Consider the following 23,126-nt stretch of genomic DNA (forward strand, 5'->3'; position numbering starts at 1 on the left):
GCTCTGACACCTTTCTATCACAGCCAGCATTAACCTTGTCTGCAATTTGTGCTACAGTAGCTATTCTGTGGGATTGGAAGAGACAGACTAGCCTTCGCCCTTCACGTGCATCAATAGGCCTTAGGCACTCATGACCCTGTCGCTGGTTCACTGTTTATCTTTCCTTGGACCACTTTTGATAGGTACTCTCCACTGCATTCCCAGAACATCTATCAAAACCTGCCGTTTTGGAGATGGTCTGAGCCAATCGTCCAGCCATCAAAATTTGGCCCTTGTCAAAATCGCTCAGATCCTTATGATGGCACATCTTTTCTGCTTAAAGAACTGACTGTTCACTTGCTGCCTAATATACCCAACCCCTTGACAGGTGCCATTGTAACAAGATACTCAATGCTTTTCAGTGGTTTTTCTGTTGTGGCTGTTCTGTATATATATCATGTCATTATGTAGGTAACTCCCAGGAGAGAGCCACTTGGCTTGGTTAGCTGAAGCTTCTGAACATGTCTGTCTGCAAATTGAACGATAGAGGGGTGAAGGGAAGATGGGATGACCACCGGGTGTAATTGTGGATCAAGTAAAAGGAGTCCTGGGGGTAAATGTATTAAACTGCGGATCTTGCAAGTTGCTGATATTTGGAACTCGGGAAAAGTCTTTAAAGGCCAAACTTGCAACGTACCATAGAAGCTACTTTCGGGATTGATTAGTATGCTCAAACCATAAAGTGAAATTCCAAGCCTTTGCCAAATGACTTCCGAAACTAAATCCCTCAGTCATAGATGATCTACATGGGAAATTCATGCAGCCAAAATACCACTTGGGTGAAAATTTAGATTGCCAATAGGATTTTTTTTCATGGTGATGAAGTTTAAATTGCTTGGAGATGCAATCCACTATCACCAGGATGGTGCTATTATATTCAGAGCTACAAGGTTGGTTATGAAATATATATGAAGAATTTGTTCATGGCCTTTGTGGGCATGGGCATCGGGGTACGTTGCCAGATCCACCTTGGAGACTGTTACCATTTTAACTTGGATCCTGTCAAACAACTTTAAAAAGATGGACACACCCAGAATCAAACCTGGATTTATTATGGCTTTTCACTCTGTGATGGATTGTTAAGGAGAAAGATCTGCTGGAAGGGTGCTTCAGACTTTATATTGCTAGATCTAGGCTAGTATGCTATAATGAATTCAAATTTAGTTAGGAATTGCTCACACCATGCCTGCCAAGAGTTTAGGATGATGGCAAGTAGCTACAGGTTTCTAAAGTTGTAGTTAACGTCGGGTGAAATGATTTGAAAAGCAGGATCAGGGTAAAGGACATTATTGCCACCAGTGACTGTTGACACTTTTTCATCTTTGGGAATAGTTGGCTATCCTGGAGCCTGCGCAATACCTGTTTCAAGTAATTGTGATGTTTCTCAAATATGCTGGAGAAAATGAAGATATCATCAAGGTAGATGAGGACCAATGTCTCCATTGGCATTACACTGGTCAAACTGCATGGCCTGTTATTCATAGTGGACATCCTTTGTGTTGAAGACCACCTTTCATTCACCCAGTCCCAGAAATGGATCAGGGTGTAGATCAGGGTTGTCCAACCCGCGGCCCGCGGGCTGCAGGCGGCCCAGCATGCCTGTAAATGTGGCCCAGCAGGAGTTTTGGTTGTGGCAAGGGAGCAGCGCTGTTAATGAAAAAAAAATCCTGCAAAAAAAGAAAAAGATAAGAAAATACTTACCTTGTGGTCACGCGGTCCCTACCTGGTCTCCTCCTATGTGCGGCGCTCGCAGTGAATGTCGGGCGTGATGTCATCACTTCCGACATCCATTGCGGTGCTGTTCCGACATCCATTGCGGAGCTCAGCACATAGGAGTCACCCGCGCAAACTATCAGCAGCAGTGAAACGGAAAAACCGAGAAGAGGATCAGAGAACAAGCCGATTAAAAGGTAAGTTAAGGGTTTTTTTATTATTTCAAGGGACGCTGACTAGTGCATAAACTCACCTGGTCCTGTAGCATCACGGACCTTATCTTCCTGTCTTAATGATTGCTGTATTGAAGCCCTTCATAAAATGTTGTAACAATATCACTTGATGTTTGACAGCAGCCATTAGCATGTCATTGAAGCACTGAGCAACAACAAGGAGCATTAGCAATGTTTTCTATGGTTTTTTTGGATGATCGGCTATTATTAGTGCTAGTGTATTTTATGTGCGGCCCAAAACAACTTGTCGCCTTCCAATGTGACCCAGGGAAGCTAAAAGGTTGGACACCCCTGGTGTAGATAGTGATAGTTTACTGTTTAAAGAGAACCCTTTTTACTATCATATTCTGCACAGTCGTCTAAGGGCCTTCCCTGCACGTCCTTGAAGTGTGGGCAACAAGTGCTTGATCCATTCCTCTTTTGGCGCTGTGTGAAGTTGCAGATGATCATCAATATCTCCAACACTGTCCTCAAATTTAAATTTTATCCCCCCTAGGGGATAATTCTTTTCCCTTAGGGAGGGACTCATTCCTGGACAGCACAGCTGGTGTCCTTCCATCTTGGCTCCATGCTTGTGTGATCTGTGCGCACTCTGTTGCCCTCTACATTGAGGTGAGAGGGACACGGCCACAGAAAGGATGGGTAAGAAACAATATTTACATTTTTGTATAGTTATCATTTGCAAAGTGTAGCAACACCACAGCTTCACTTTGTGTATGTTGCTATGTACTTTTGTACATGGTGGCTCTCAACAATCAAAGTTAAATGTAGTCTCTATTTTATGAATTTCTTTGTATATAATGGTACATAGATATAATATTTTGTTGTTAACTGAGAGTCAGTGAGTTTTATTATCATCATCATCATCATCATTATTTATTTATATAGCGCCACTAATTCCACAGTGCTGTACAGAGAACTCACTCACATCAGTCCCTGCCCCATTGGGGCTTACAGTCTAAATTCCCTAACACACGCACACATACATACACACATACACAGACAGACAGACTAGGGTCAATTTGTTAGCAGCCAATTAACCTATCAGTGTGTTTTTGGAGTGTGGGAGGAAACCGGAGCACCTGGAGGAAACCCACGCAAACACGGGGAGAACATACAAACCCCTCACAGATAAGGCAATGGCATGGTCGGGAATTGAACTCATGACCTCAGTGCTGTGAGGCAGAGGTGCTAACCACTACGCCACCGTGCTGCCCAGCCACTACGCCACCGTGCTGTTTATCTAGTTGTTCCTGGGTATAACTTAGTTCGAGTGTCTATACTTTCATAAAAGAAGATGACTTAAATGGGAAGGGAGAAATGGGAGGGTGGAGGTTCAGTGGTCAGGTTTTAGCAGCTGTTATGCATACTTTTTTGTAAGAAGACACAATAATTTTTTTATTTTTTTTTTAAAGTTTTATTTTTGAGAGGTCAATAGTAAACATCAGTCCAAGATAGTATCCGTAACAATCAAACAAATTCAAGGACCTATACATTCAGTGTATATCAAACAGAACGAAAACATGATATTGACCAAATTTTATTTGTAGGGAGAGAAGAGAAAGGAAACAGAGAGAAGAGAAGTTGGTCAGAGTGAGAAAAACCAAATAGACTAGGGGGGCGGTGTGGCTAAACCGCCAATAGGAGAAAAAGCGGGGCAAAGCGGGAGCAAGGAGAGAAAAAAAAAGGAAGAAGGGGAAGGCAAGGGAGGGAAGATGGTAAAGGGTCGAGGAAGGATATCAAGTGGAGTGTTGTAGGGGAATCAAATGGCAAAAGGAGTTTGAACTTGAAAAAATTACATCCACGGTGCCCAAATTTTGTGAAATGATTTAGAAGTATTACGCAGTATGCATGTCATAAACTCCATTTTATATGAGTGCCAGACTCTATTGATAATTGCCTGCAGAGTAGGCATGGTGGACTGTTTCCAATTAGTGGCAATTTGACACAGTGCTGCAGAAACTATATGGCGGAACATTTTTGTTTGATGTGTAGTAGCGGAAAGAATTCCAAGTGGGAGAAGGAAAAATCTAGGTGAGAATGGGATGTCAATCTGCAGAATCTGAGACGCGAAGTTCCTTAGCTCTAGCCAGAATGGGGCAAACTTGGGGCACTGCCACCAGATATGGAGGAAGGACCCTTCCGACGAACAACCTCTCCAACATGAGCTGGATGTGTCCGGAAAGATTTTTTGTAATTTGGTTGGGACCAGGTACCATCGGTAAAGAAGCTTATAGGCGTTTTCTTTCAGCTTCACACAGATTGAGCTAGAGGCCGTGTTAGACTTTATTTCATCCCAGTCCTCTCTATCCAAGGGGCCTCCCAAATCCTCCTCCAGGCTCGCTCATGGGAATCTTGGATGTCTAAGTTGGGGACTTTCAGTTCCCAGTATAATCGAGATATAAGGCCATTTGTAGAGGATCGCCGGAGAAAAAGTGACTCGAATGAGGTCAATGGCCTGATTCTTAAAGTTAATTTAGTGGTGGAGTGAAAATGTCTTAGTTGTAGGTATTGAAAAAAGAAGGTGCTGGGAATGTTAAATTTGGTCTTTATGTCTGCGAATGAGGGAAAAGAAGTGTCTTTAGTGATATCATTAAGATAATAAACATCATTCCTTTTCCAAAATTCAAAGGATGAAGCTATACGACCTGGTGGAAAATCTGGGTTGTCAAAGAGTGGGATGATTGGACTAGGAGCCGGGGCGAGATTAAACTTTGTGTTTGCTCGGTCCCAGATTGCAAGCGAATGCGATACAATTGGGTGATAAATAACGGACCGAGGACGTTTAGTGCGAGGGTGCCACTGGAGAGAGAAGGCGGAGGAAATACCCAGGCTCTCAGCTTCAATCGAGACCCAGACTCTGGAGGAGCCTGAGGAATTCCACAAAATACATTGGGCGAGTTGCGCTGCCAGAAAATAGTTTCTAAAGTTGGGGACCCCAAGCCACCATCCCGTGTCGATCTTTGTAGAACAAGACACAATAATTTTTATAACTGAATTCGTTGTGCTGAGAGGCAGAAGAGGCATTTTGTATGAAAGCCAGGTAATCGTAAACCTAACTGTATGGGTTCCTTGATGCACTCAGCTAGGATGTAATGGATCATCCATGGCTTGTGATCTAATGGGAATTCAATGTAATTTTGAGCTACAGAGTAACCATGTTGCTTAACTGGGACTAATGCAGATCCAGATAGTCAAAGATCCGCTTTACAATGGCCATCAACAACTCCTTGTTTACATCAATGGGTTGTTGTCAGTACTGAGGACAGAGGCTGATATAGAAACAGTGGCAGACACAAGCATTCCAATGCCTTGCTTGTCTTGACAGTCGTTGACTTGGGTGTTTCACCTTGCTTATTAGCATCATTAAGGTTGAACTAATGCACAGCTGTGATTGGTTCATGATGGGTTTAGAAGATTGGCAGTTTCATTTGCTAGTGACCAATGTTGATTGGTTGGAGAATGAAGAGTAATGAGGGACGAAGTTAAAGTTGATGAACTGATAAGCAAAATAAGACTCTCTGAAGCACCAACAGTGAAGTGCAAATCCAAAGTTTTTGATAGGAGTGAGGGCCTTAAAGAATGCATACAGGTGAGTTCACCCATTCCTTATTCACTTGACCCTTAGCAGAAGTGCTGATTGATGTAAGTGTGCACTTCCACCTTTCATCTGTAGCTGGTATCATGGTGGACCCTCACACATGGCTAGTGTTGAAGGTGCACTGACACCTGATATCTCTAACTGGTATTGTGGCAGATCCTCACAATTCTCCAATGCATAATACTATTTGCATGTTTTATTAGTACTGTCAACTTGAGGGGTCTCCTATCGCGCATCATGAAAGTCATTGATAAGATTCAATATCCTGCTGCTCTGTGATGTCACTAATTTATTCATTGCAAGATGTACAGAGATATTTAAAGAGTGCTTAAAGTACTTTACATGCACTCATCACACACAGTATTATCAAGTTAAATGAGAAATGTCTGCAATGCCTAAATATAAAACAACAGTATAGTTCCAATCCCAAAAAACTATAATCAAGCTCCAGTGCCAAACAGTTTGGGCTGGTAATAGTCTGGATTCCCCTGCCATTGTACTAAGATAAAATATTAAGCAAATAGCTTAAACACTGACACAAGGGGCAATATGATGTGTAGTAGTCCCATTACAGCAGTATGACCTCAAGTGACTAGGGCTGACTTCAGTCGGTCACATTAATATGATGACAACTATTCATGTCCCTGATCTGTTTAATGTGTGCACCCCCATCCCCATTGTGCAGGGAAGGTACTGAAGTGTAGTTTAACTATTGCACCATATCACAAATAGACTTTCCCTTTGTAAGGCCTTTCAAACTAAAGGGAGACTTCATTAATAAGGAAGTAACTGTAAAAATGTACCTACTAATCTATAATAAATCCAAATCTATATATATATATATTTTTTGTGTGCATTTGTTGTATTTCCATCATACATTTTTTAAAGTACTTTGCAGTAACTACAAACATCTCCCCCCTTGTGTGCTGGCTTCTCAATATGACAATTAATTGACACAGTAGTAAAACATGTATGAGAGCAGAAATGTATTCAATTTTGTTTTTATTGATTATAAATATGTCAAAGTCCTGTGGCAAGACCATAAAATTCTAAATATGTGTTTTTTTAAAATTAATGCACATTTCCGTTTTTAGGATCTTGTGGCAATTTTTTTTTTTTCTCTGCCAGCAACTCCTCGTTTTTTTGTTTGCTGTTGTTTTTACGGTTTTCCACTTCCCGAATTTAGTTTTTCATTAATTGCCACACTATTTTAATTGGTTGAAAGTCACGTGCCCTATAATAAAATTAACAAAATAATATAAACAGTTTTCTTAATAACACAAGCAAATCAAGTCTGTACATTAGTGTGCTACTGTAATTTGCTGAATACCAACTTACGCAGAAGGTGTGCAGGCTCAATTGATGTCATTCTCCAACAAGAAAGCAGAGGTTTTAAGTCATTGTATTGAAAAAAGGGTAGCCCACAGCATTTGTTTTCAGGTGGTAAGCGATGAGGACCCTACACACAATCTATTCCTAGAAAAACTTCTTCTCCATAATGCAAAAACATAAACGCCACAAAATGAAAAATGTTTTTATTACAACAAGCAGACATTCACATTCAGCTTTGGAGACTTTTTTCTCACTTAAAAATTAATATTGATCAGTATAAGTATAATATACCATCTACTGTAGAATATAGAGAAAATAATAAAATCGGTATATAAATGTGAATATAAGTGTGAGCAAGCTACAGACTAAGAAATGATACCAAGTAGAAGTCATGTCAAGCACATAGATGGAATCTAGTCACCAACAGTCCCCAATGTCCAGAGACAAAAGCAGGTTTTATATATTGGCCCCTAGTTTTCATTATTGCCCAGCTGCACAGTATAATTCCTCTTATTTTGCATGCTGAAACAATTCTTACTATCTATTCAAGTTCTGCAAGTTCATCACTAGTGCATGAGGGTTTGCCTAAAGAACCTTATGTTTGTTCACAACTATGCTAGACATAAATCTTGTTAATTAAATTTTGATATTACTTTTGGTTATCCTTTAAGGTTTTCCACACCGAAAAATAATTTTCGACGTACAGATTACATTACATACATGGATGATCTTGCCTCCGATATAGGCGTGAAACCAAACATATTCCAGTTTTTCCTGACAGACCCACTTTTGGCATTCAAAGTTGTTTTTGGACCCTGCAATTCTTATCAGTACCGTCTGACTGGTCCAGGAAAGTGGTCTGGAGCTCGAGAAGCCATTTTCAACCAATGGGAACGTATTGAAAAACCCCTAAGAACACGAGTGGCAAAACATGATCCTAAATCACCATTGACAACGCTTGTGCTCTGTTTTTTTTGCTTTGTGTTTTTGCTTGCAGCAGTTTGGCTAAAGACTGAAATATAAGAAACCTATATTCTATGGAGTATAAATGGTTACTCAAATAGCAAAGCTGGAGTTTTGTACAAGTGTTTGAAGATTCAGTACATATTTGAAGTATTTTCCACATTTTCTTAATTGCAAAAACAAATTAATGAGAAAAGTGTCTTAACAGTAAAGTAATCAGAAGTTTGGAGTTTTATAACACAACTAGTTAAAAGTCCGTCGAAATGGAGTAAGATCATGTTGGACTGTTTTTTTGGTAACTTTTAAATCCCGTGCATTGTTTATCCCATGCATGTGAAATCAACAACCAGCTCAAAAAAATAAAAATAACTTAACACAATTCCTATTTCACACATGTTGTCAATTTTTTTTTGGAATGTTATAACTGTCCTTTCATTAATTGCTCAATAACAGCGGCAGCCATAAATACACCTATTTTCACTGTACCCTAATGGCAGCATTGATTGAATAGTTTGTCCGATGGGTGCTCAGCCATCAAAGTTACCGACATCAAGAATGGCGTGGCATCTTGTTCGCTGACCTTTTAGAAGTTGACATGATATACCTTTGTCTTGTTCGTTCTTCGATTGTTTTTTCTGTGACGGGCAATTTGCTGAGGAGCCATACTTGCATGGCGATGACGAGCACATTCGCATTCTCATCGGTCATCAGTCATAGTTTGCCTTTGGGCTTTATCCAGCTCCGCCCTTCATCTTTTTGCTGCTTCTTGCTGTGCAGTTACTCCCACACCAGATCTTGCAGACTCTTTGTTGCTTAAATTAAATTAATTAATTCAATTAGTCTATTCCTATTATTTCACACTAAGGGGTATAGTTACTAAACTGCGGGTTTGAAAAAGTGGAGATGTTGCCTATAGCAACTAGTCAGAATCTAGTTAGCACTTATTTAGTGCATTCTATAAAATGATAGCTAGTATCTGATTGGTTGCTATAGGCAACATCTCCAATTTTTCAAACCCGCAGTTTAGTAACTATACCCTTAAGTGCAAATAAAACGAATGGAGAAACACTTGAGTCCATTTTGGAATAGCAAAGGTCATTATAAATGGTACCTGGCACACCAAAAACCTAAATAAACCGAACAAAATAAGTCCAAGAAATGAGGAAAATCTAGACAACAGGAATAGTCAAGTACACTTTCTGCCCCCCTCATTTTTCTGTAGCTCTCTCTTTCTGCCCCCCTCATTTTTCTATAGCCCTTTCTATGCCGCCCTCGTTTTTCTGTAGCCCACTCCTTCTGCACCCCCTCCCTCACTTTCTGTAGTCTGTACTTACCTTCTATGCTTCTTTTCTCGCTTCTCTGCTTAATCACGGCTCCTTCCACTGGCAGTATTGTGACATCACAACGTTGCTGGAGCTGGAAGCAGGACACACACTAAGATGCGGTGCTGCACTGTAGCAACACCGTAGAGAAAAAAAAATGTTCAAAAGTTAATTAAACTTTGAAAACCCATGGAAAAAAGGTGCCGGAGCGCTGTTCTGCGCGTTCTATGACAATGAAAGCCCTGTGTGTGTGTGTGTGTGTATATATATGTGTAATATATATATATATATATATATATATATATATATATATCTATATATATATATCTATTGTGAGAAAGTACAATATTCACAGGAATCGGACACAGGTATGCTGAACCATTTAGCTGTTTATTAGCAGTTGTCAGGATGGTAAAACAGCTCCAATGCTAGTACAGCAATCATATCCAGTAACAGTACACGAAAATCCCCATCACCTACATCTGGCTAGACATCACTTCCCTGTCTACTCGCCAGCCACTTACTGGCATCGGTGGTGCCACCCACACATACAGACAATGTCTTTATCCTCTACCCCAAGCACTACAACAAATCACAGCAAACCAATCACACCCATGTGAAACACCTGTATGTGTGTGTGTGTGTTGTCGAATCTAAATCAGATTGTTCACCTGTAAGTGTCAGTTTATCAGTTATGAGCTCATCAGCTGGAGAGAATTAAATACACTGCATGGTTTGAGTGTACAAATAAACTCTGCTTTATTAGTTACAAGTTCCTATCTATATAGCAAAAATCACGTATTGCAGAAAACTACGCCCCAAAAGGTTTTAACCACTCATGTTCCCTTCACACAGATGTTAGTATATTCTCTCATTATCCACACTAGAACTCCGCAGGGGGGGGGGGCTGGCTTATCTCCTGTCTGGTATGTCCAAGGTTATAAGCTTAGCCTTGCAAATAATGAATTACTCCTACAAAACAGGTGCATCTAATTGTATTTAAGCTATAACAAAACAATATGGCTATAAGGCAACAAGATGGCATCAGCTTAGCAAAATCACATTTCTCATTTCCCATCTTTTTATTCATTATTTGCCCTAACACTACCTATCAGAGATCACATTCTTGCTGTCGCTTTTAATGGGTACTTATACGCATACACCCTTCTAACAGAACATATGAATAGGATTGTCTAAAACTGGATATATAGAACAATCCATCCCCCATCCACAACAAGTCCATGATCCCTCTTCTAGCTGATAGATGGTCAATGAGTCGACAACCGTCTTGCACCCGACACATGTCCTGATGTCAGATCTTCACATATATCAGTTAACATGAGAGGCTCTGGGGCCTCTTGTGCTTCCTTCTTGTCTTCTAACTATGGATTTTTTTTAGAGAAGGAAAAAAGGAAAGGGAGGAAGAAAATACACAGTGCGCTCGGCAAGTGCTATATGTCACTTATTTCACAATAAAAGGGATCGTCCATTGTGCTGTATATCTTCACAAGGATAAACTTCAGTAACGAGCATGTGGATTCCAGGGAAAAGGTTCTTGGTTTCTGCACTGATCACAACTGGCCGTAGTACTGAGAGTTCCACATGGTTCACACTCATTAGATAGGGTGTACAGTACAGCGGTTAAGACAGATGTGGTAACTTTAATTTTTCTGGAAGAGAAACACTTAGCTTTAATACACTTGCTATTAAGCCACATCATCAGTTTTATTAGTATATATATAATAATAAGGATTAGTAACAGTCCTTGAAGTACAACATGTATAAAACCTGATAACCATCCTCCTATACCCTTGAACCAATCGGCCAGGTACAGCCATGAAAACTATCCTTCTAGATAAGCATCTCCAGTGTGTTCATTTAAAAATTTATATTTCATGTCTTAATTTTTTTGTAAGTGTTCATTAAACATTTTCTCTGGATCATCTGCGTCACTAGTTAAAAAGGTGCAACCCTGGGCTTCAATTTACATATTTAGGGTTAGGCAGTACCCTCCAGACTAAAATGTCAGGTAGTCCAATATTAACCTATTGTCTTGTGTAAATGTAATAATGTGTTGGGCCACAATACTCATAAATACATTTCTGTATTTGGTGTAAACCCCTACAGTCATGGGTTGCTCTTTTCTTATTTGGTTGGGTTAAACTTTCATATTAGAATTTTTCTCATTATGTATAATGATCTCTACATTACTATTGGCATGAGTCTGGTTCTTCCAGACCTGGCTTTCCTTTCTAGACTAGTACACGTCTACAGCCTACAGCAAAGTAACATAATGTGCAATCAATATTACTCCTGCTGATATCAATGAACACCACTCCCTGGTCTCCCTTGGACCTTTAAAAAACTTGTAAAATACATTTTAATCAGACTCCCCTTGTCTGAAGATCTTGCAGTGGGATGCGTGTATTCAGGTGTCATTTCCCTGTACTTCCATTACCATGGGAGTTGTCAATAAGACCTGGAAAGGACTCTCATATCTGGGTTAAAAACTCTTCCTGACATGCTTTTTCACGACCACCCAGTCCCCTGGTTGCAGTTTATGGGTACCTGCATCAAAATTAGGGCCTGGAATGGAAGAAATCACTTGACCATGTATTTCAGTTTGTTGTTTCTATAATAAAGCAACATAGTTCAACAAATCACCATGTACATGCTGTAGTTGCTATGGAAAGTAACAGCCTGTTCTGTGTGCTGTGCCAAACAGTATCTGATTTGGTGCTAAACCAGTGTCTTTCCTAGGAGTGTTTCTTACTCAGTGCAAGTACACATGAGATCTATGGCAGACCTGTTTCAGCCATTATTTTCTGCATTTTCAATTGCAGAGTACCATTAAGGCACTCCACACATCCCGAACTTTGGGGTCTGTGAGGGGTGTGAAGGGCAGATATGATTCCCATGTCTTTTAACAGTTCCTTGAATCCTTGCCCCGTAGTGTGTCCCTCTGTCACTTTCAATGACCTCTGGTACCCCATATCTGCAGATTACCTCACTCGTAAATTTCATGGCTACTGCTTTAGCATTTGCTTTTCTATACAGCCATGTCTCCAGCCAGTGACTAAAGAAGTCGACACAGACTAGCACATTCTGAAAGCCTGAGCATTTGGGAAGTTGTATAAAGTCTATCTGCATCCTCTTATAGGGATACTGTGTCTGGGGTGCGGTTTTCCATAGGACAGACTTACCCGGGTTATTCTATGCACAGATTAAGCATCCTTCTACTAACACCTGTGCTGCTTGGACAAACCCTGCTGCTATCCATAACCTGTTAGTGAGTACAACTATAGCATCTTTCCCCAGATGCACTTTCTCATGTGCTATATTGGCCATAATCATGCGCAATTACAAATGCATAACTTGAATAAGTGTAAATATTTATTCTTTGTCCTTTTGCATATATGCATGCAAGTGTCAGGGCCTTTAATTCAGCTTCTTGTGCTGACATGTGACTTGGTAGATTCTGTTAAATCACTCTTTCTGTGTGTGTGGTTACAGCACACCCTGTATAAGAAACACTATCTATGTGGTAGCGTAAGATATCTGCATTTGGTAGCAGTGTATCTATGTCAGATAAAACCAAAGATCCTTGTCTCATTAGTTCTACACAATAATATTCAGAAATATGTTGTGTTTGCATTTTTTTCTTCCTGTTCAAACTGGGATGGGATTCCCCCAAATCCCTAGGGGAACCCCGATATATACAAGTACTTCTCCCATCTTTTGAAACTTGCTGCAATAAGGCAGCAGGATTCAACATTGTGCACCACTTAAGTGTAACGTTACAGGGAGTTAGCAGTGCTACTTAGTCTGGCTGCTGAGAAGTGTTTTGTTGGTGTCACATGCTGTAATAAAAATTTTAAATCAAGCACAATTAGGGTTACTGGGTGCCTTTGCACAATATCTGTACTTTTTCCAAACACCATGGCCGCTACAGCCATTGCTCGTATGACTGGGTCTAATTGTGCAGAGTAGTATACAAGTGACCTTAGCTTGCGACCATGTATCTGTGTCAGTACTGCTTGTGTATGTGCACTTACTTTATAACAAAATAATGGGAATGGCTTTTCATAATCTGTCAAAGTCAGTGCTGGCGCTGAAGTTACTTCAGCTTAAAATTAGTTAAACATTTGGCTCTGCTCAGAGGAGAGTATAAATGGTTTGCTATCATCCAGAAGTGCTATTGCAGGAGCACAGATAATAGCTCTTAAAGTCTTAAGGCTTTTTTCATTTATGTGCAAACATTGAATTCCCATCAATGCATAACCATATCCATGATACAAAGAGGTATTTACAGTATATGATGATTATAGCACAGTAAATAAGGGCAGTGAATGTCTTTACAACACTGATTGACTCAAAACTATTATGAGGATAAAAGAATAAAAACCTTTGTTATCTACCATAATTTGACATTACATTGCATTACTTTCTTTCAAACCATCTGATATAAAATTTGGTCCAAAAAAACCCAAAAATAAACCTAAACACTGGTTCATACATTTCATATTCATTTCATATTTAACTATGTTAGTCCATTTCTCCTTTTCTCTTTAAAAACATCTTCTCACCTTCTTCGACATACAGAAAACCACCTAGTTCATGCATTTGCTATGCGTATAGCCCATAAACTCTAATATCTCTTTCCAAAACAAGGTAATCATTACTCAGCAGAATCTACGTTCTTTAAATCCTTCATTAGTTTATACTTATGTTTGTTGTGGCTGTTGACCAAAACATATTGCAAACTTCTATTCATTGGAAGTTGGATCAATGCAATCTGGATTGAAAGGGTGCTTGGTAGCTGGAGAGCTTCTGTGAAGAAAAAAGAACTTTTGCATAGAGATTAACATTTATTCACTAGGAATTACAGTAACTGTTATTAATTCACATTGAACAGCTGCTAATACGGCACTTGTTTAAAAGTTTCTCTTTGTAGCTTAACTGTGACGCTATGCGTTCCATGCAATGAAAAACTGATTTCCTCAAAGGGGCAGTCCCTAATCTCACAAACAGGGAATGTCAAAGTGACGAGACCTGGGCGAGTGTTCAAAGCCACTCCTTTCTCATCATCTCTTTGTAAACCAAATATTCACACATATTTTCAGATTCTGTGATTTCCATGTTTAAAGTACAAATATATATTCACAATTCTCTCTCACAGACGACATTTTATCTCGTAACATTTCTTTATGGGCATAACAAACCCTCCTGATTTCTGAGAACATTCATCAGCGCCATTTTAACACAGATAAAAACAGCTTGTAATATATCTCTGCATGTAAAGCTCACTCCCACAATTCTCAACTTCATTAAAGAGAAAGCTATTTTTCTCAACTTCAGAAACAAAATTACTTTGTTTAAATACAGAAAACGGCTTGTTGGACACCAGCCAACTTTGTTCTGACACCAGTAATAATAGTGATAATTAGAGATGGTCACTGACCCCCGTGTTTTGGTTTTGGATTCGGTTTTGGATCTGGATTACCGTCGTGTTTTGGTTTTGGTTTTGGTTTTGCAAAACTGCCATTGCGTGTTTTGGTTTTGGTTTTGGTTTTGTTTGGTTTTGTTTTGCTATTTTTTTGGAAAATCCATGTTTTTGGGCCTAAATTAACCCAATTTAGTGCTCCAACTGTTTTAGAGACAAGTAATCTAATTGTTGAGGTAATAAATCATCCAAAAAAACAGTTTAATTCTTCGTTGGTAGGCCTATTCTACACACAAAACAGATTGACTATGCATATTGGCAATGCAGCCATCGTCTTTGAATGTATATTACACCCTACACTTATAGTTAAATATGTAAAGAAATGGAAAAAGCCAGTTTGGTTTCTGTCTCTCAAGGCCCCCCTCCACTTGTATAAAATACCAAAAAATTCAGCCATTATAGACTGTACAATATTAATTGACATGGAGAAAGCCAGTTTGGTTTCTGTCTCTCTAGGCCCCCCTCCACTTGTATAAAATACTAAAAAATTCAGCCATTATAGACTGTACAATATTAATTGACATGGAGAAAGACAGTTTGGTTTCTGTCTCTCTAGGCCCCCCTCCACTTGTATAAAATACAAAAAAATCCAGCCGTTATAGACTGTACAATATTAATTGACATGGAGAAAGCCAGTTTGGTTTCTGTCTCTCTAGGCCCCCCTCCACTTGTATAAAATACAAAAAAATCCAGCCGTTATAGACTGTACAATATTAATTGACATGGAGAAAGCCAGTTTGGTTTCTGTCTCTCTAGGCCCCCCTCCACTTGTATAAAATACTAATAAATTCAGCCGTTATATACTGTACAATATAAATTGAAATGGACAAAGGCAGTTTGGTATCTGTCTGCATCAGATCCTCTCTCCACTAGGAGTAAAATAGAAAACTATTCAGCCGTTATATAATCTAGAATATAAATAGAAATTGAGAAAGGCAATTTGGTATCTGTCTGCATCATAATCATCAACATCATCATTAGCGCCCTCGTCGCCTACACAAATCTCCCCCTCATCCTCTTCTAATTTCAAAGTGGCATCCTCAATTTGGGTATCACCGGCTACACTCGGGCTATTAAGGCACACATCAGCAGAATGCTCACGATTAGACATCCCACTGTTGGATGGACTCTCCACAGGGATTGTTGTCATTTGTGAATCAGAGCAAATATTCTCCTGTAATGCCTCACTGTTATCTTGCAGCTCGGCTTTGACGCGTAACAGTAGTTGTGCACCAATTGTAGGCTGGGTACTTTTTGGGATCTGCCACTAATAGCCAAAGGTGAAGGCCTCATTCTCTCTTTGCCACTGCGTGTGTAGAATGGCATGCTTGCAATTTTTTTTTTATCGTCACTTAACTTTTGCTCAGTTACACTTCTTTTTCGCTTCAATACAGTAAAATTTTTTTTGGTTTTTGTTTTTTGCACTAATTTGAAAACACTCTGTTGTTTGACATCGCCTTGGCCAGATGACGTACTGGGAACACTAACATCAGGACTGGTGACAGAACCTGGTTGCTCATTCAGATCATATGTGGACTGCTTTGAATCCATTCTGAGCGCAAACCACTGGGGAGTGCTAAAAATTATTTAGTAGATACTGCTGACAGTTATGACTTTTGACAGCCAGAAATATTAATGCACAATTAGGGAGGACACCCCAAAAGCACTGAGGAGTGCTAAAAATTATTTAGTAGATACTGCTGACAGATATGACTTTTGACAGCCAGAAATATTAATGCACAATTAGGGAGGACACCCCAAAAGCACTGAGGAGTGCTAAAAATTATTTAGTAGATACTGCTGACAGATATGACTTTTGACAGCCAGAAATATTAATGCACAATTAGGGAGGACACCCCAAAAGCACTGAGGAGTGCTAAAAATTATTTAGTAGATACTGCTGACAGATATGACTTTTGACAGCCAGAAATATTAATGCACAATTAGGGAGGACACCCCAAAAGCACTGAGGAGTGCTAAAAATTATTTAGTAGATACTGCTGACAGATATGACTTTTGACAGCCAGAAATATTAATGCACAATTAGGGAGGACACCCCAAAAGCACTGAGGAGTGCTAAAAATTATTTAGTAGATACTGCTGACAGATATGACTTTTGACAGCCAGAAATATTTATGCACAATTATGGGGGACACCCCAAAAGCGCTGGGGAGTGCCAAATATGAAGAAAAAATAATAAACCTCTATCCTCCTCTCTGCACTAGCAATTTTGGTTAGAGCAATTGCAAGAACAATATTGTATTCTCTGTCCCTGCTCTAATTAGCCTATGACTACACCCTGCTCTCTCCCTCTGTCAAATGGCGATGGATTGCTGTGGAGGCGTGTATTTATAAAGTTGAAGTATCGCGAGAACCGAGCCCCGAGATCCGACGACGTCACAATGACGTTCGGCCTCGATTTGGATTCGGAATGGGCGGGAGAGTACCGAGCTGCTCAGCTCGGTACTCGGATACCCAAAGTTCGGGTGGGTTCGGTTCTCGGAGAACCGGACCCGCCCATCTCTAGTGATAATGTACATTATTTACAGTCTTGTGACGGACCAAAGATTTTAAAACTTCTTTTGCATCTCTTCAAAAGCATTACATTTACAACTGTACAGCTTTTTCAACCTTGAAACATGTCTCTTGTAAAACGGTCAAGACAGACAAACACGGATCTCCCTCACACGCAGTAAGACGGAGATAAAACTCACATACAGTAAAGGAAAATTAACTGCCATCTTCCAGCCTACTGCTGTGGAACTACAAGTCCCAGCATTAGACTAAATACACATTAGCTTCAACATGTTACTATCACTCAGCACTCCGGACATATTTTTTTCTCTTGAAATATTGGGGATTGACTCCATATGTACTGTTGCATACTTGTGCTGGGCATTGGTATGGATGTCATATAGGGTTCCGGAATAACACATTGTACCCCATCTTGGAATGCTGCATTTGGCTAGGCCGAAATGTATATAGTGGTGCCTACCTGATATGTCATGTGTCCTGTTTGTGGTTGGATGGAGTCAAAACTGTGTCTGGCCAGAAATCCTCCCTGTTCGACCTACAAATGATGTTGTACACCAAACAGTCCATTTTTATTTGCATTGGTCTGCTTGTACTTTTCATTTTGCTTCCTAACGTTGCTGCAGGTCAAATAAGTCTTGAGACAGATTTCAAGATATCAAATGGTTTACGCATTCCACCATCTTCCCTGTTAGCACATCAGTTTGATCAAGATCACGGAGCCTTTTTCTTTTTTTCTTTTACAAACTTTGTTGCTGTGTTGGTACTTCTTTGATGTCCTGGCTGTCACATTTGTTGGTTATGAGCATAACATCTTGAAATTCATCCCATATAATCACAATGGGGCAGCTTAAAAATGTAAATAGTCCGCAAGTCCCAATATAAACACCTTCCTGTAGATATATGTTTTTGGGGACCCGATGGTATCTATAATGACATGACTCAATTCAGTGTCAAATATTTGATCTTCCAAACCGCATCCAATTATGCATATGATAGTCCCAAGGACATCTATAGCTTCCAAATAAATATCAAAGACTTAGCTTGCAAGCGTCTTCTATGTATAGAGACATCCACTCTAGCAGCCTGTTGTTTCCAGAGAGCGGGTATATTGAAGCGCTATACCGCTCGTAGTCCTCTCGCTGTGTGGTCGGAGTTCCGGAAATGAGGTCAAATGACGCGTTTCTCCGTCACAGATGACGGTTTCATCAGAGGTAAGTATCGTCCAGCAGGGGTATCCCCCTTAAATAGCGGAAGTGTTTAGTTTCTTTTCTCTAACAGGATATCTGCATTTTTCTCTGAATAAATGGAAACCAACCCCAAACCTATTAGGTTCATCCTTATCCAATCCAATAAATACAAAGTCCTTATACAATGAAAAGGAACCTTCAGGCTCCTTATTGTGATGAGCAGTCATTTGTTCTTAGGCAGATTGAGTTTTTGCCTCATATTATCCCTAATCTTGTCAAAACGTTAAAATGAAAGGGATCTCTTTCAACGCTTACCGATCCCAATACTCCATAGTGCTGGTAAGAATCAATTTCTCAATAATAAGTTTCTTTTCAACATTTAAATATTCGTTCATTTATCCACAGGCTTTCCTCATCCAATAGACAAAATCCTTCAGGCTCAATATTATAATAAGCCGTCCGCTGTTACTAGGCAGATTTAGGTTTCTTCACATATCATCCTTAATTATGCCAAAACAATACGATATAAGGGATCTCTTTGGACATTTATAAATCACGATTCTCTACAATATTAATGAAAGCCAGTTTATCTATATTATAAATTTATTTTCGAACATTAAACATTGATTCATTTATCTACAAATTTCCTTTCGATATCTCTTTATTCACCTAATCAATTATATTACTCTTCCTTATCTACTATAACACAAATATTCCATTGTCCCAATATTTAACATATTATGTCAATATGTCAATATTTCTGATAACCACATCATATAATTGAGTATAACATTAAATGCATTTAACAATTTAAAAATTTCAAACATCTGTGTCTTTCAGTTTCCTGCAAAGGTAGAGCAATGGCAACTTATTGCTGAAGATTTTGACAGTCAATTGAATTTTACAAACTGTAGCAGTGCCATTGATGGGAAACGTATGAATTATACCACTGTCCAAAAGTGGATCCTATTTTTACAAATATAAAGGATTTTCAGCATAATTCTAATGGCCAAACTGGATGCCAACTATGATTTATTATTTGTGGACATTGGGTAAAATGGGAAAGTCTCAGATGGAGGTGCATTTAAGCAGACTCCATTCCATGACAAACTCAAAAACAATGAACTTAATCTACCAACAGGAAATGACACAAAATATGGACTAAATTTGTATTTGTGGCAGATGAAGCATTTGCATTACGCAGTACGTTTTGAAACCTTACCCGCAATGCAGTCTGTCAACATAAAGGTGGATATTTAATTATAGGTTCTCACGAGCTAGACGTTTTTTTGAAAATGAGTTTGGAATTTTATATGAAATGGTAGGAGCTGCCTGTTCTGTTATAATAACCAAAATAACGCCTGTTTTACAGATGCTATGGAGCAACAGGCCAGCTTAATTGAAAAAAAGCAAGTGGGACCACAACATAAAGTAATTTTAAGTAGTGTCCAAGGTGAAAAAATTGCACTGTAGTAGAAACGAACTTGTGTTCCGTTTCTTCGTTTGACATAATTAAAATGTTTTTCCTTTCTTCCTATAGATATCATTGTTATATCTGATGACAGTTCATAGAGAGAGAGGGATGCAACATGCAGTAATACTTGTGGTCCTACGGGTGGGAAGGGTATGGTCAAGAGGATGGAAAAACGGAATTATTTTACATAATTAAGTGCGAACATCTTGAACATGAACATGAACATGAAGAAACTTAAAAAAAAATTCCTCAAACAGTTTCAAGGATATGAAAATATTTATGTCACAAACCAGTAGCCAGGTTAATCGTTAATTATTTCAGCAGATTTATAAGTGCTGCAATTTTTTTATCCATTTCTAAGGATATTGTTTAATAATCCACGTGCTAAAAAAGTGTGGTTTATTTAGTGCACTTGCAATATATATATATATATATATATATATATATATATATATATATATATTGTAGCAAAGATGCCTATTTGCCGCAGCTCTCCTGCATAGGGACAGGTGAGGTCCCGGGAACTCTGCAAGGGAAAGCTGCATACAGGGTTAATTCCTATACAGTCCTTCCCATAGCACACAAACATACAGGTGTACTTGTATTGATTTATTGTGTGTTATTTATTTATTGTATGTGATTGGTTTGCAGTCTTTGGGTGGGGGTTAAAAGACTGTGTTGTTTTTTTTATGTTGGTGACTGATGCTGGAAGAGCTGGTCAGTCAGTAAAGAGCTGGACTGTGTTTAGCTTAGCATTAGGGTCACCAGGAGGTGTAAACAATCTGGCATTGTTTACTGGTGTCACCCTGACTAAGTATCGCTCTTTATTGTGCTGCAAAAAATAAAGCATCATTTGATTTGAAGCTGCCTGTGTCTGATGTCTGCAGGGTGTCAGTGTCAGAAGTACTACAAGAAGGCTGCGTTTGTTACAAGTTGTGTCATCGTGGGATCGTCAAGGACAGCCAACGCACAGCTGTCCACACAACCTCCAGATGCAAAAGGTGGTGACTGTCACTGTCACACACCAAACTGTGTATTAAGCTGTCAGTTACAGAGGAGAAATTGCTGGATTGCTGAGAAAACAAATATTTTTTTCTCTATGGAGAGAAATATAGGAGCAATGTTACTAGAACTGTGCAGTGTCTGTTGTTTTGCAAAAGAAACCAAAAGTTTGTATTGCCACACCCTGTTTGTCCTCTGAACTGTGAGTTGGGTGTGGTCTTCAGAAGTCTGCTGTTTACCTGTGTGCAGGCTAAAACACCTGTTTGTCCTTCTAATTGCCTGTGGAAAATGCTGAGAGTGAAAAGTTTGATGTTTAAAAACTGCACATAGAAATCAAGAGTAATTTGCTGCCACCCTAAATTTTCTTACTCCAGTCAAGATGGACAAAAAAAGAATCAAATGTGTCAGAAAGAAAGTGTACAAAGAGGTAGGACTGTAATTGATTCCCAGCAGGGTGGATTTGAAACATTGCATGGTAGTTTGCAGAATGGAAAAGAATTTGAATCTCATGCTCTCTGTGCAAGCATGGTGTTACCTGGGTCAGACTATGTAGGCATGGCAGAGTATGATTGCATGGAGATAACTTTTAGAGCAGAAATCTTCTGACTTGAGAAAGAGTTGACGGACTCAAAGCAGCAGTGTGTTGAAAAGATAAAAATCCAAGAGGCTGTTTCTGAGTCCCTGAGAAGAGAATCACAAGAGTTGTATGAAGCAAAAGAAAGGGCAGTTACAGCTCTTAAAGAGATAGCAGCAGAAAATGAGGACAAACAGTGGAAGCTCTTAAAGAGACAGTAGCAGAGAAAGACAAAGAGATTGCTGCACTGAAACAAGAGCATGTCACTGTTCAGACCGAGGTCACTCCCAGACTTGTTCAGCCCATGGTATCACATGGTGCTATCCGGTCAGTGGACCCTCTTAGCGCTATTTGGTCAGGGATGCTTTGTGGTGTTACTATTGCTCAAGGTCCAGCTGCGAAGTTGTGGATGAGAAGGTGTTTTAGGTGTGGACAGCTGGGACACCTTAAAGCTGAGTGCAACAAGCTGGATGGTTTAGCTTGACATTAGGGTCCCCAGGAGGTGTAAACAATGTGGCATTGTTTACTGGTGTCATCCTGACTAAGTATTGGTCTTTAATGTGATGTAAACAATAAAGCACCATTTGATTTGAAGCTGTCAGATGTCTGTGGGGTGTGAGTATCAGAAGTACTACAAGTGGTGTCAGAAGTGCTACAAGAAGGCCGCTTTGTTACTATCTATATCTATATATATATATATATATATATATATATATATATATCTATATATATATATATATATATATATATATATAAAACAAGTTAACCCGTGCATGATACTCATGCATTCTAGTCAAATCAAGATACTTAAAGTCTTAAAAAGGTTCTTGTCATGCATTTGGGCCTAGCCCAGGCCTCCTCAGGGGAAGATCGTTACTTCCCGACGCAAGCGCCCTTTTTAATGTGTGTTCATGAGGTAAAATTACCTCACGAAAATGAGTTTGACCCCTCAACTCGTAAATTTAGCCTTTACTACCCCTCCCACGGGGGGAAGGGGGGATGATGGAAGTTAACTGACTTGACTATTCTAATTTTTTTGTCAAATAATGTCAGTATACCAAATTTCAGGTCAATTGGATGAGCCCTTTCTGAGAAAATAGTTTTTTCCACACACACACACACTAACGCACGCCTCTACACATGTGTGTTCATGAGGTAAAATTACCTCACGAAAATGAGTTTGAGCCCTACCAAATTTCAGCCCCTTTTTGAATTTTTTTTCCCACACACACTAAGAATTTAGTAGGTCAGTGTATAACTCTGCCCAGCAGGTGGCGCTGCAACTTGGGTTTTTTTTCCACACACAGACGCCACTAAGCATTTATATATTAGATAATCACACTAAAATCAGTATGGCCAGTATGAAATATGTTGAATCCACATGTGTGATTTTATACATAGCATATCTATATTTCTTGTAGACTAGATGCACACTGGTGTTAATTATGCAAGCAGACATATTCTATACACATCTTTAATATTTAGAGTGTATGCCTTTTCTTGTAGGCTGTTCTGACAAAGGTGAATAATTAGGCAAACAGACATGTGCTATATGCATCTATAGAATACACAGCTACTATTTATTTTCCGTTAGAAGCACATAATTGGCATTTGACTAACATCCGAACACCACACCACGTGGGAGAGG

General features: G+C 39.3%; 1 protein-coding gene across 2 annotated transcripts in view; it reads left to right on the forward strand.

The window, feature by feature from the left end:
- LOC142099238 (dimethylaniline monooxygenase [N-oxide-forming] 2-like) overlaps positions 1 to 8,212 on the forward strand; it is a 49,933-nt gene extending 41,721 nt beyond the window's left edge. For both annotated transcript variants that reach the window (XM_075182488.1, XM_075182487.1), the window contains exon 9: positions 7,590 to 8,212. In XM_075182488.1, coding sequence (XP_075038589.1) covers positions 7,590 to 7,941 — 352 coding nt within the window. In that variant the 3' untranslated portion in view covers positions 7,942 to 8,212. The remainder of the gene's footprint in view (positions 1 to 7,589) is intronic.
- The last annotated feature ends 14,914 nt before the right edge of the window (positions 8,213 to 23,126 follow it).

This window comes from Mixophyes fleayi, chromosome 8, assembly GCF_038048845.1.
Source record: "Mixophyes fleayi isolate aMixFle1 chromosome 8, aMixFle1.hap1, whole genome shotgun sequence".
Taxonomy (NCBI): Eukaryota; Metazoa; Chordata; class Amphibia; order Anura; family Limnodynastidae; genus Mixophyes; species Mixophyes fleayi.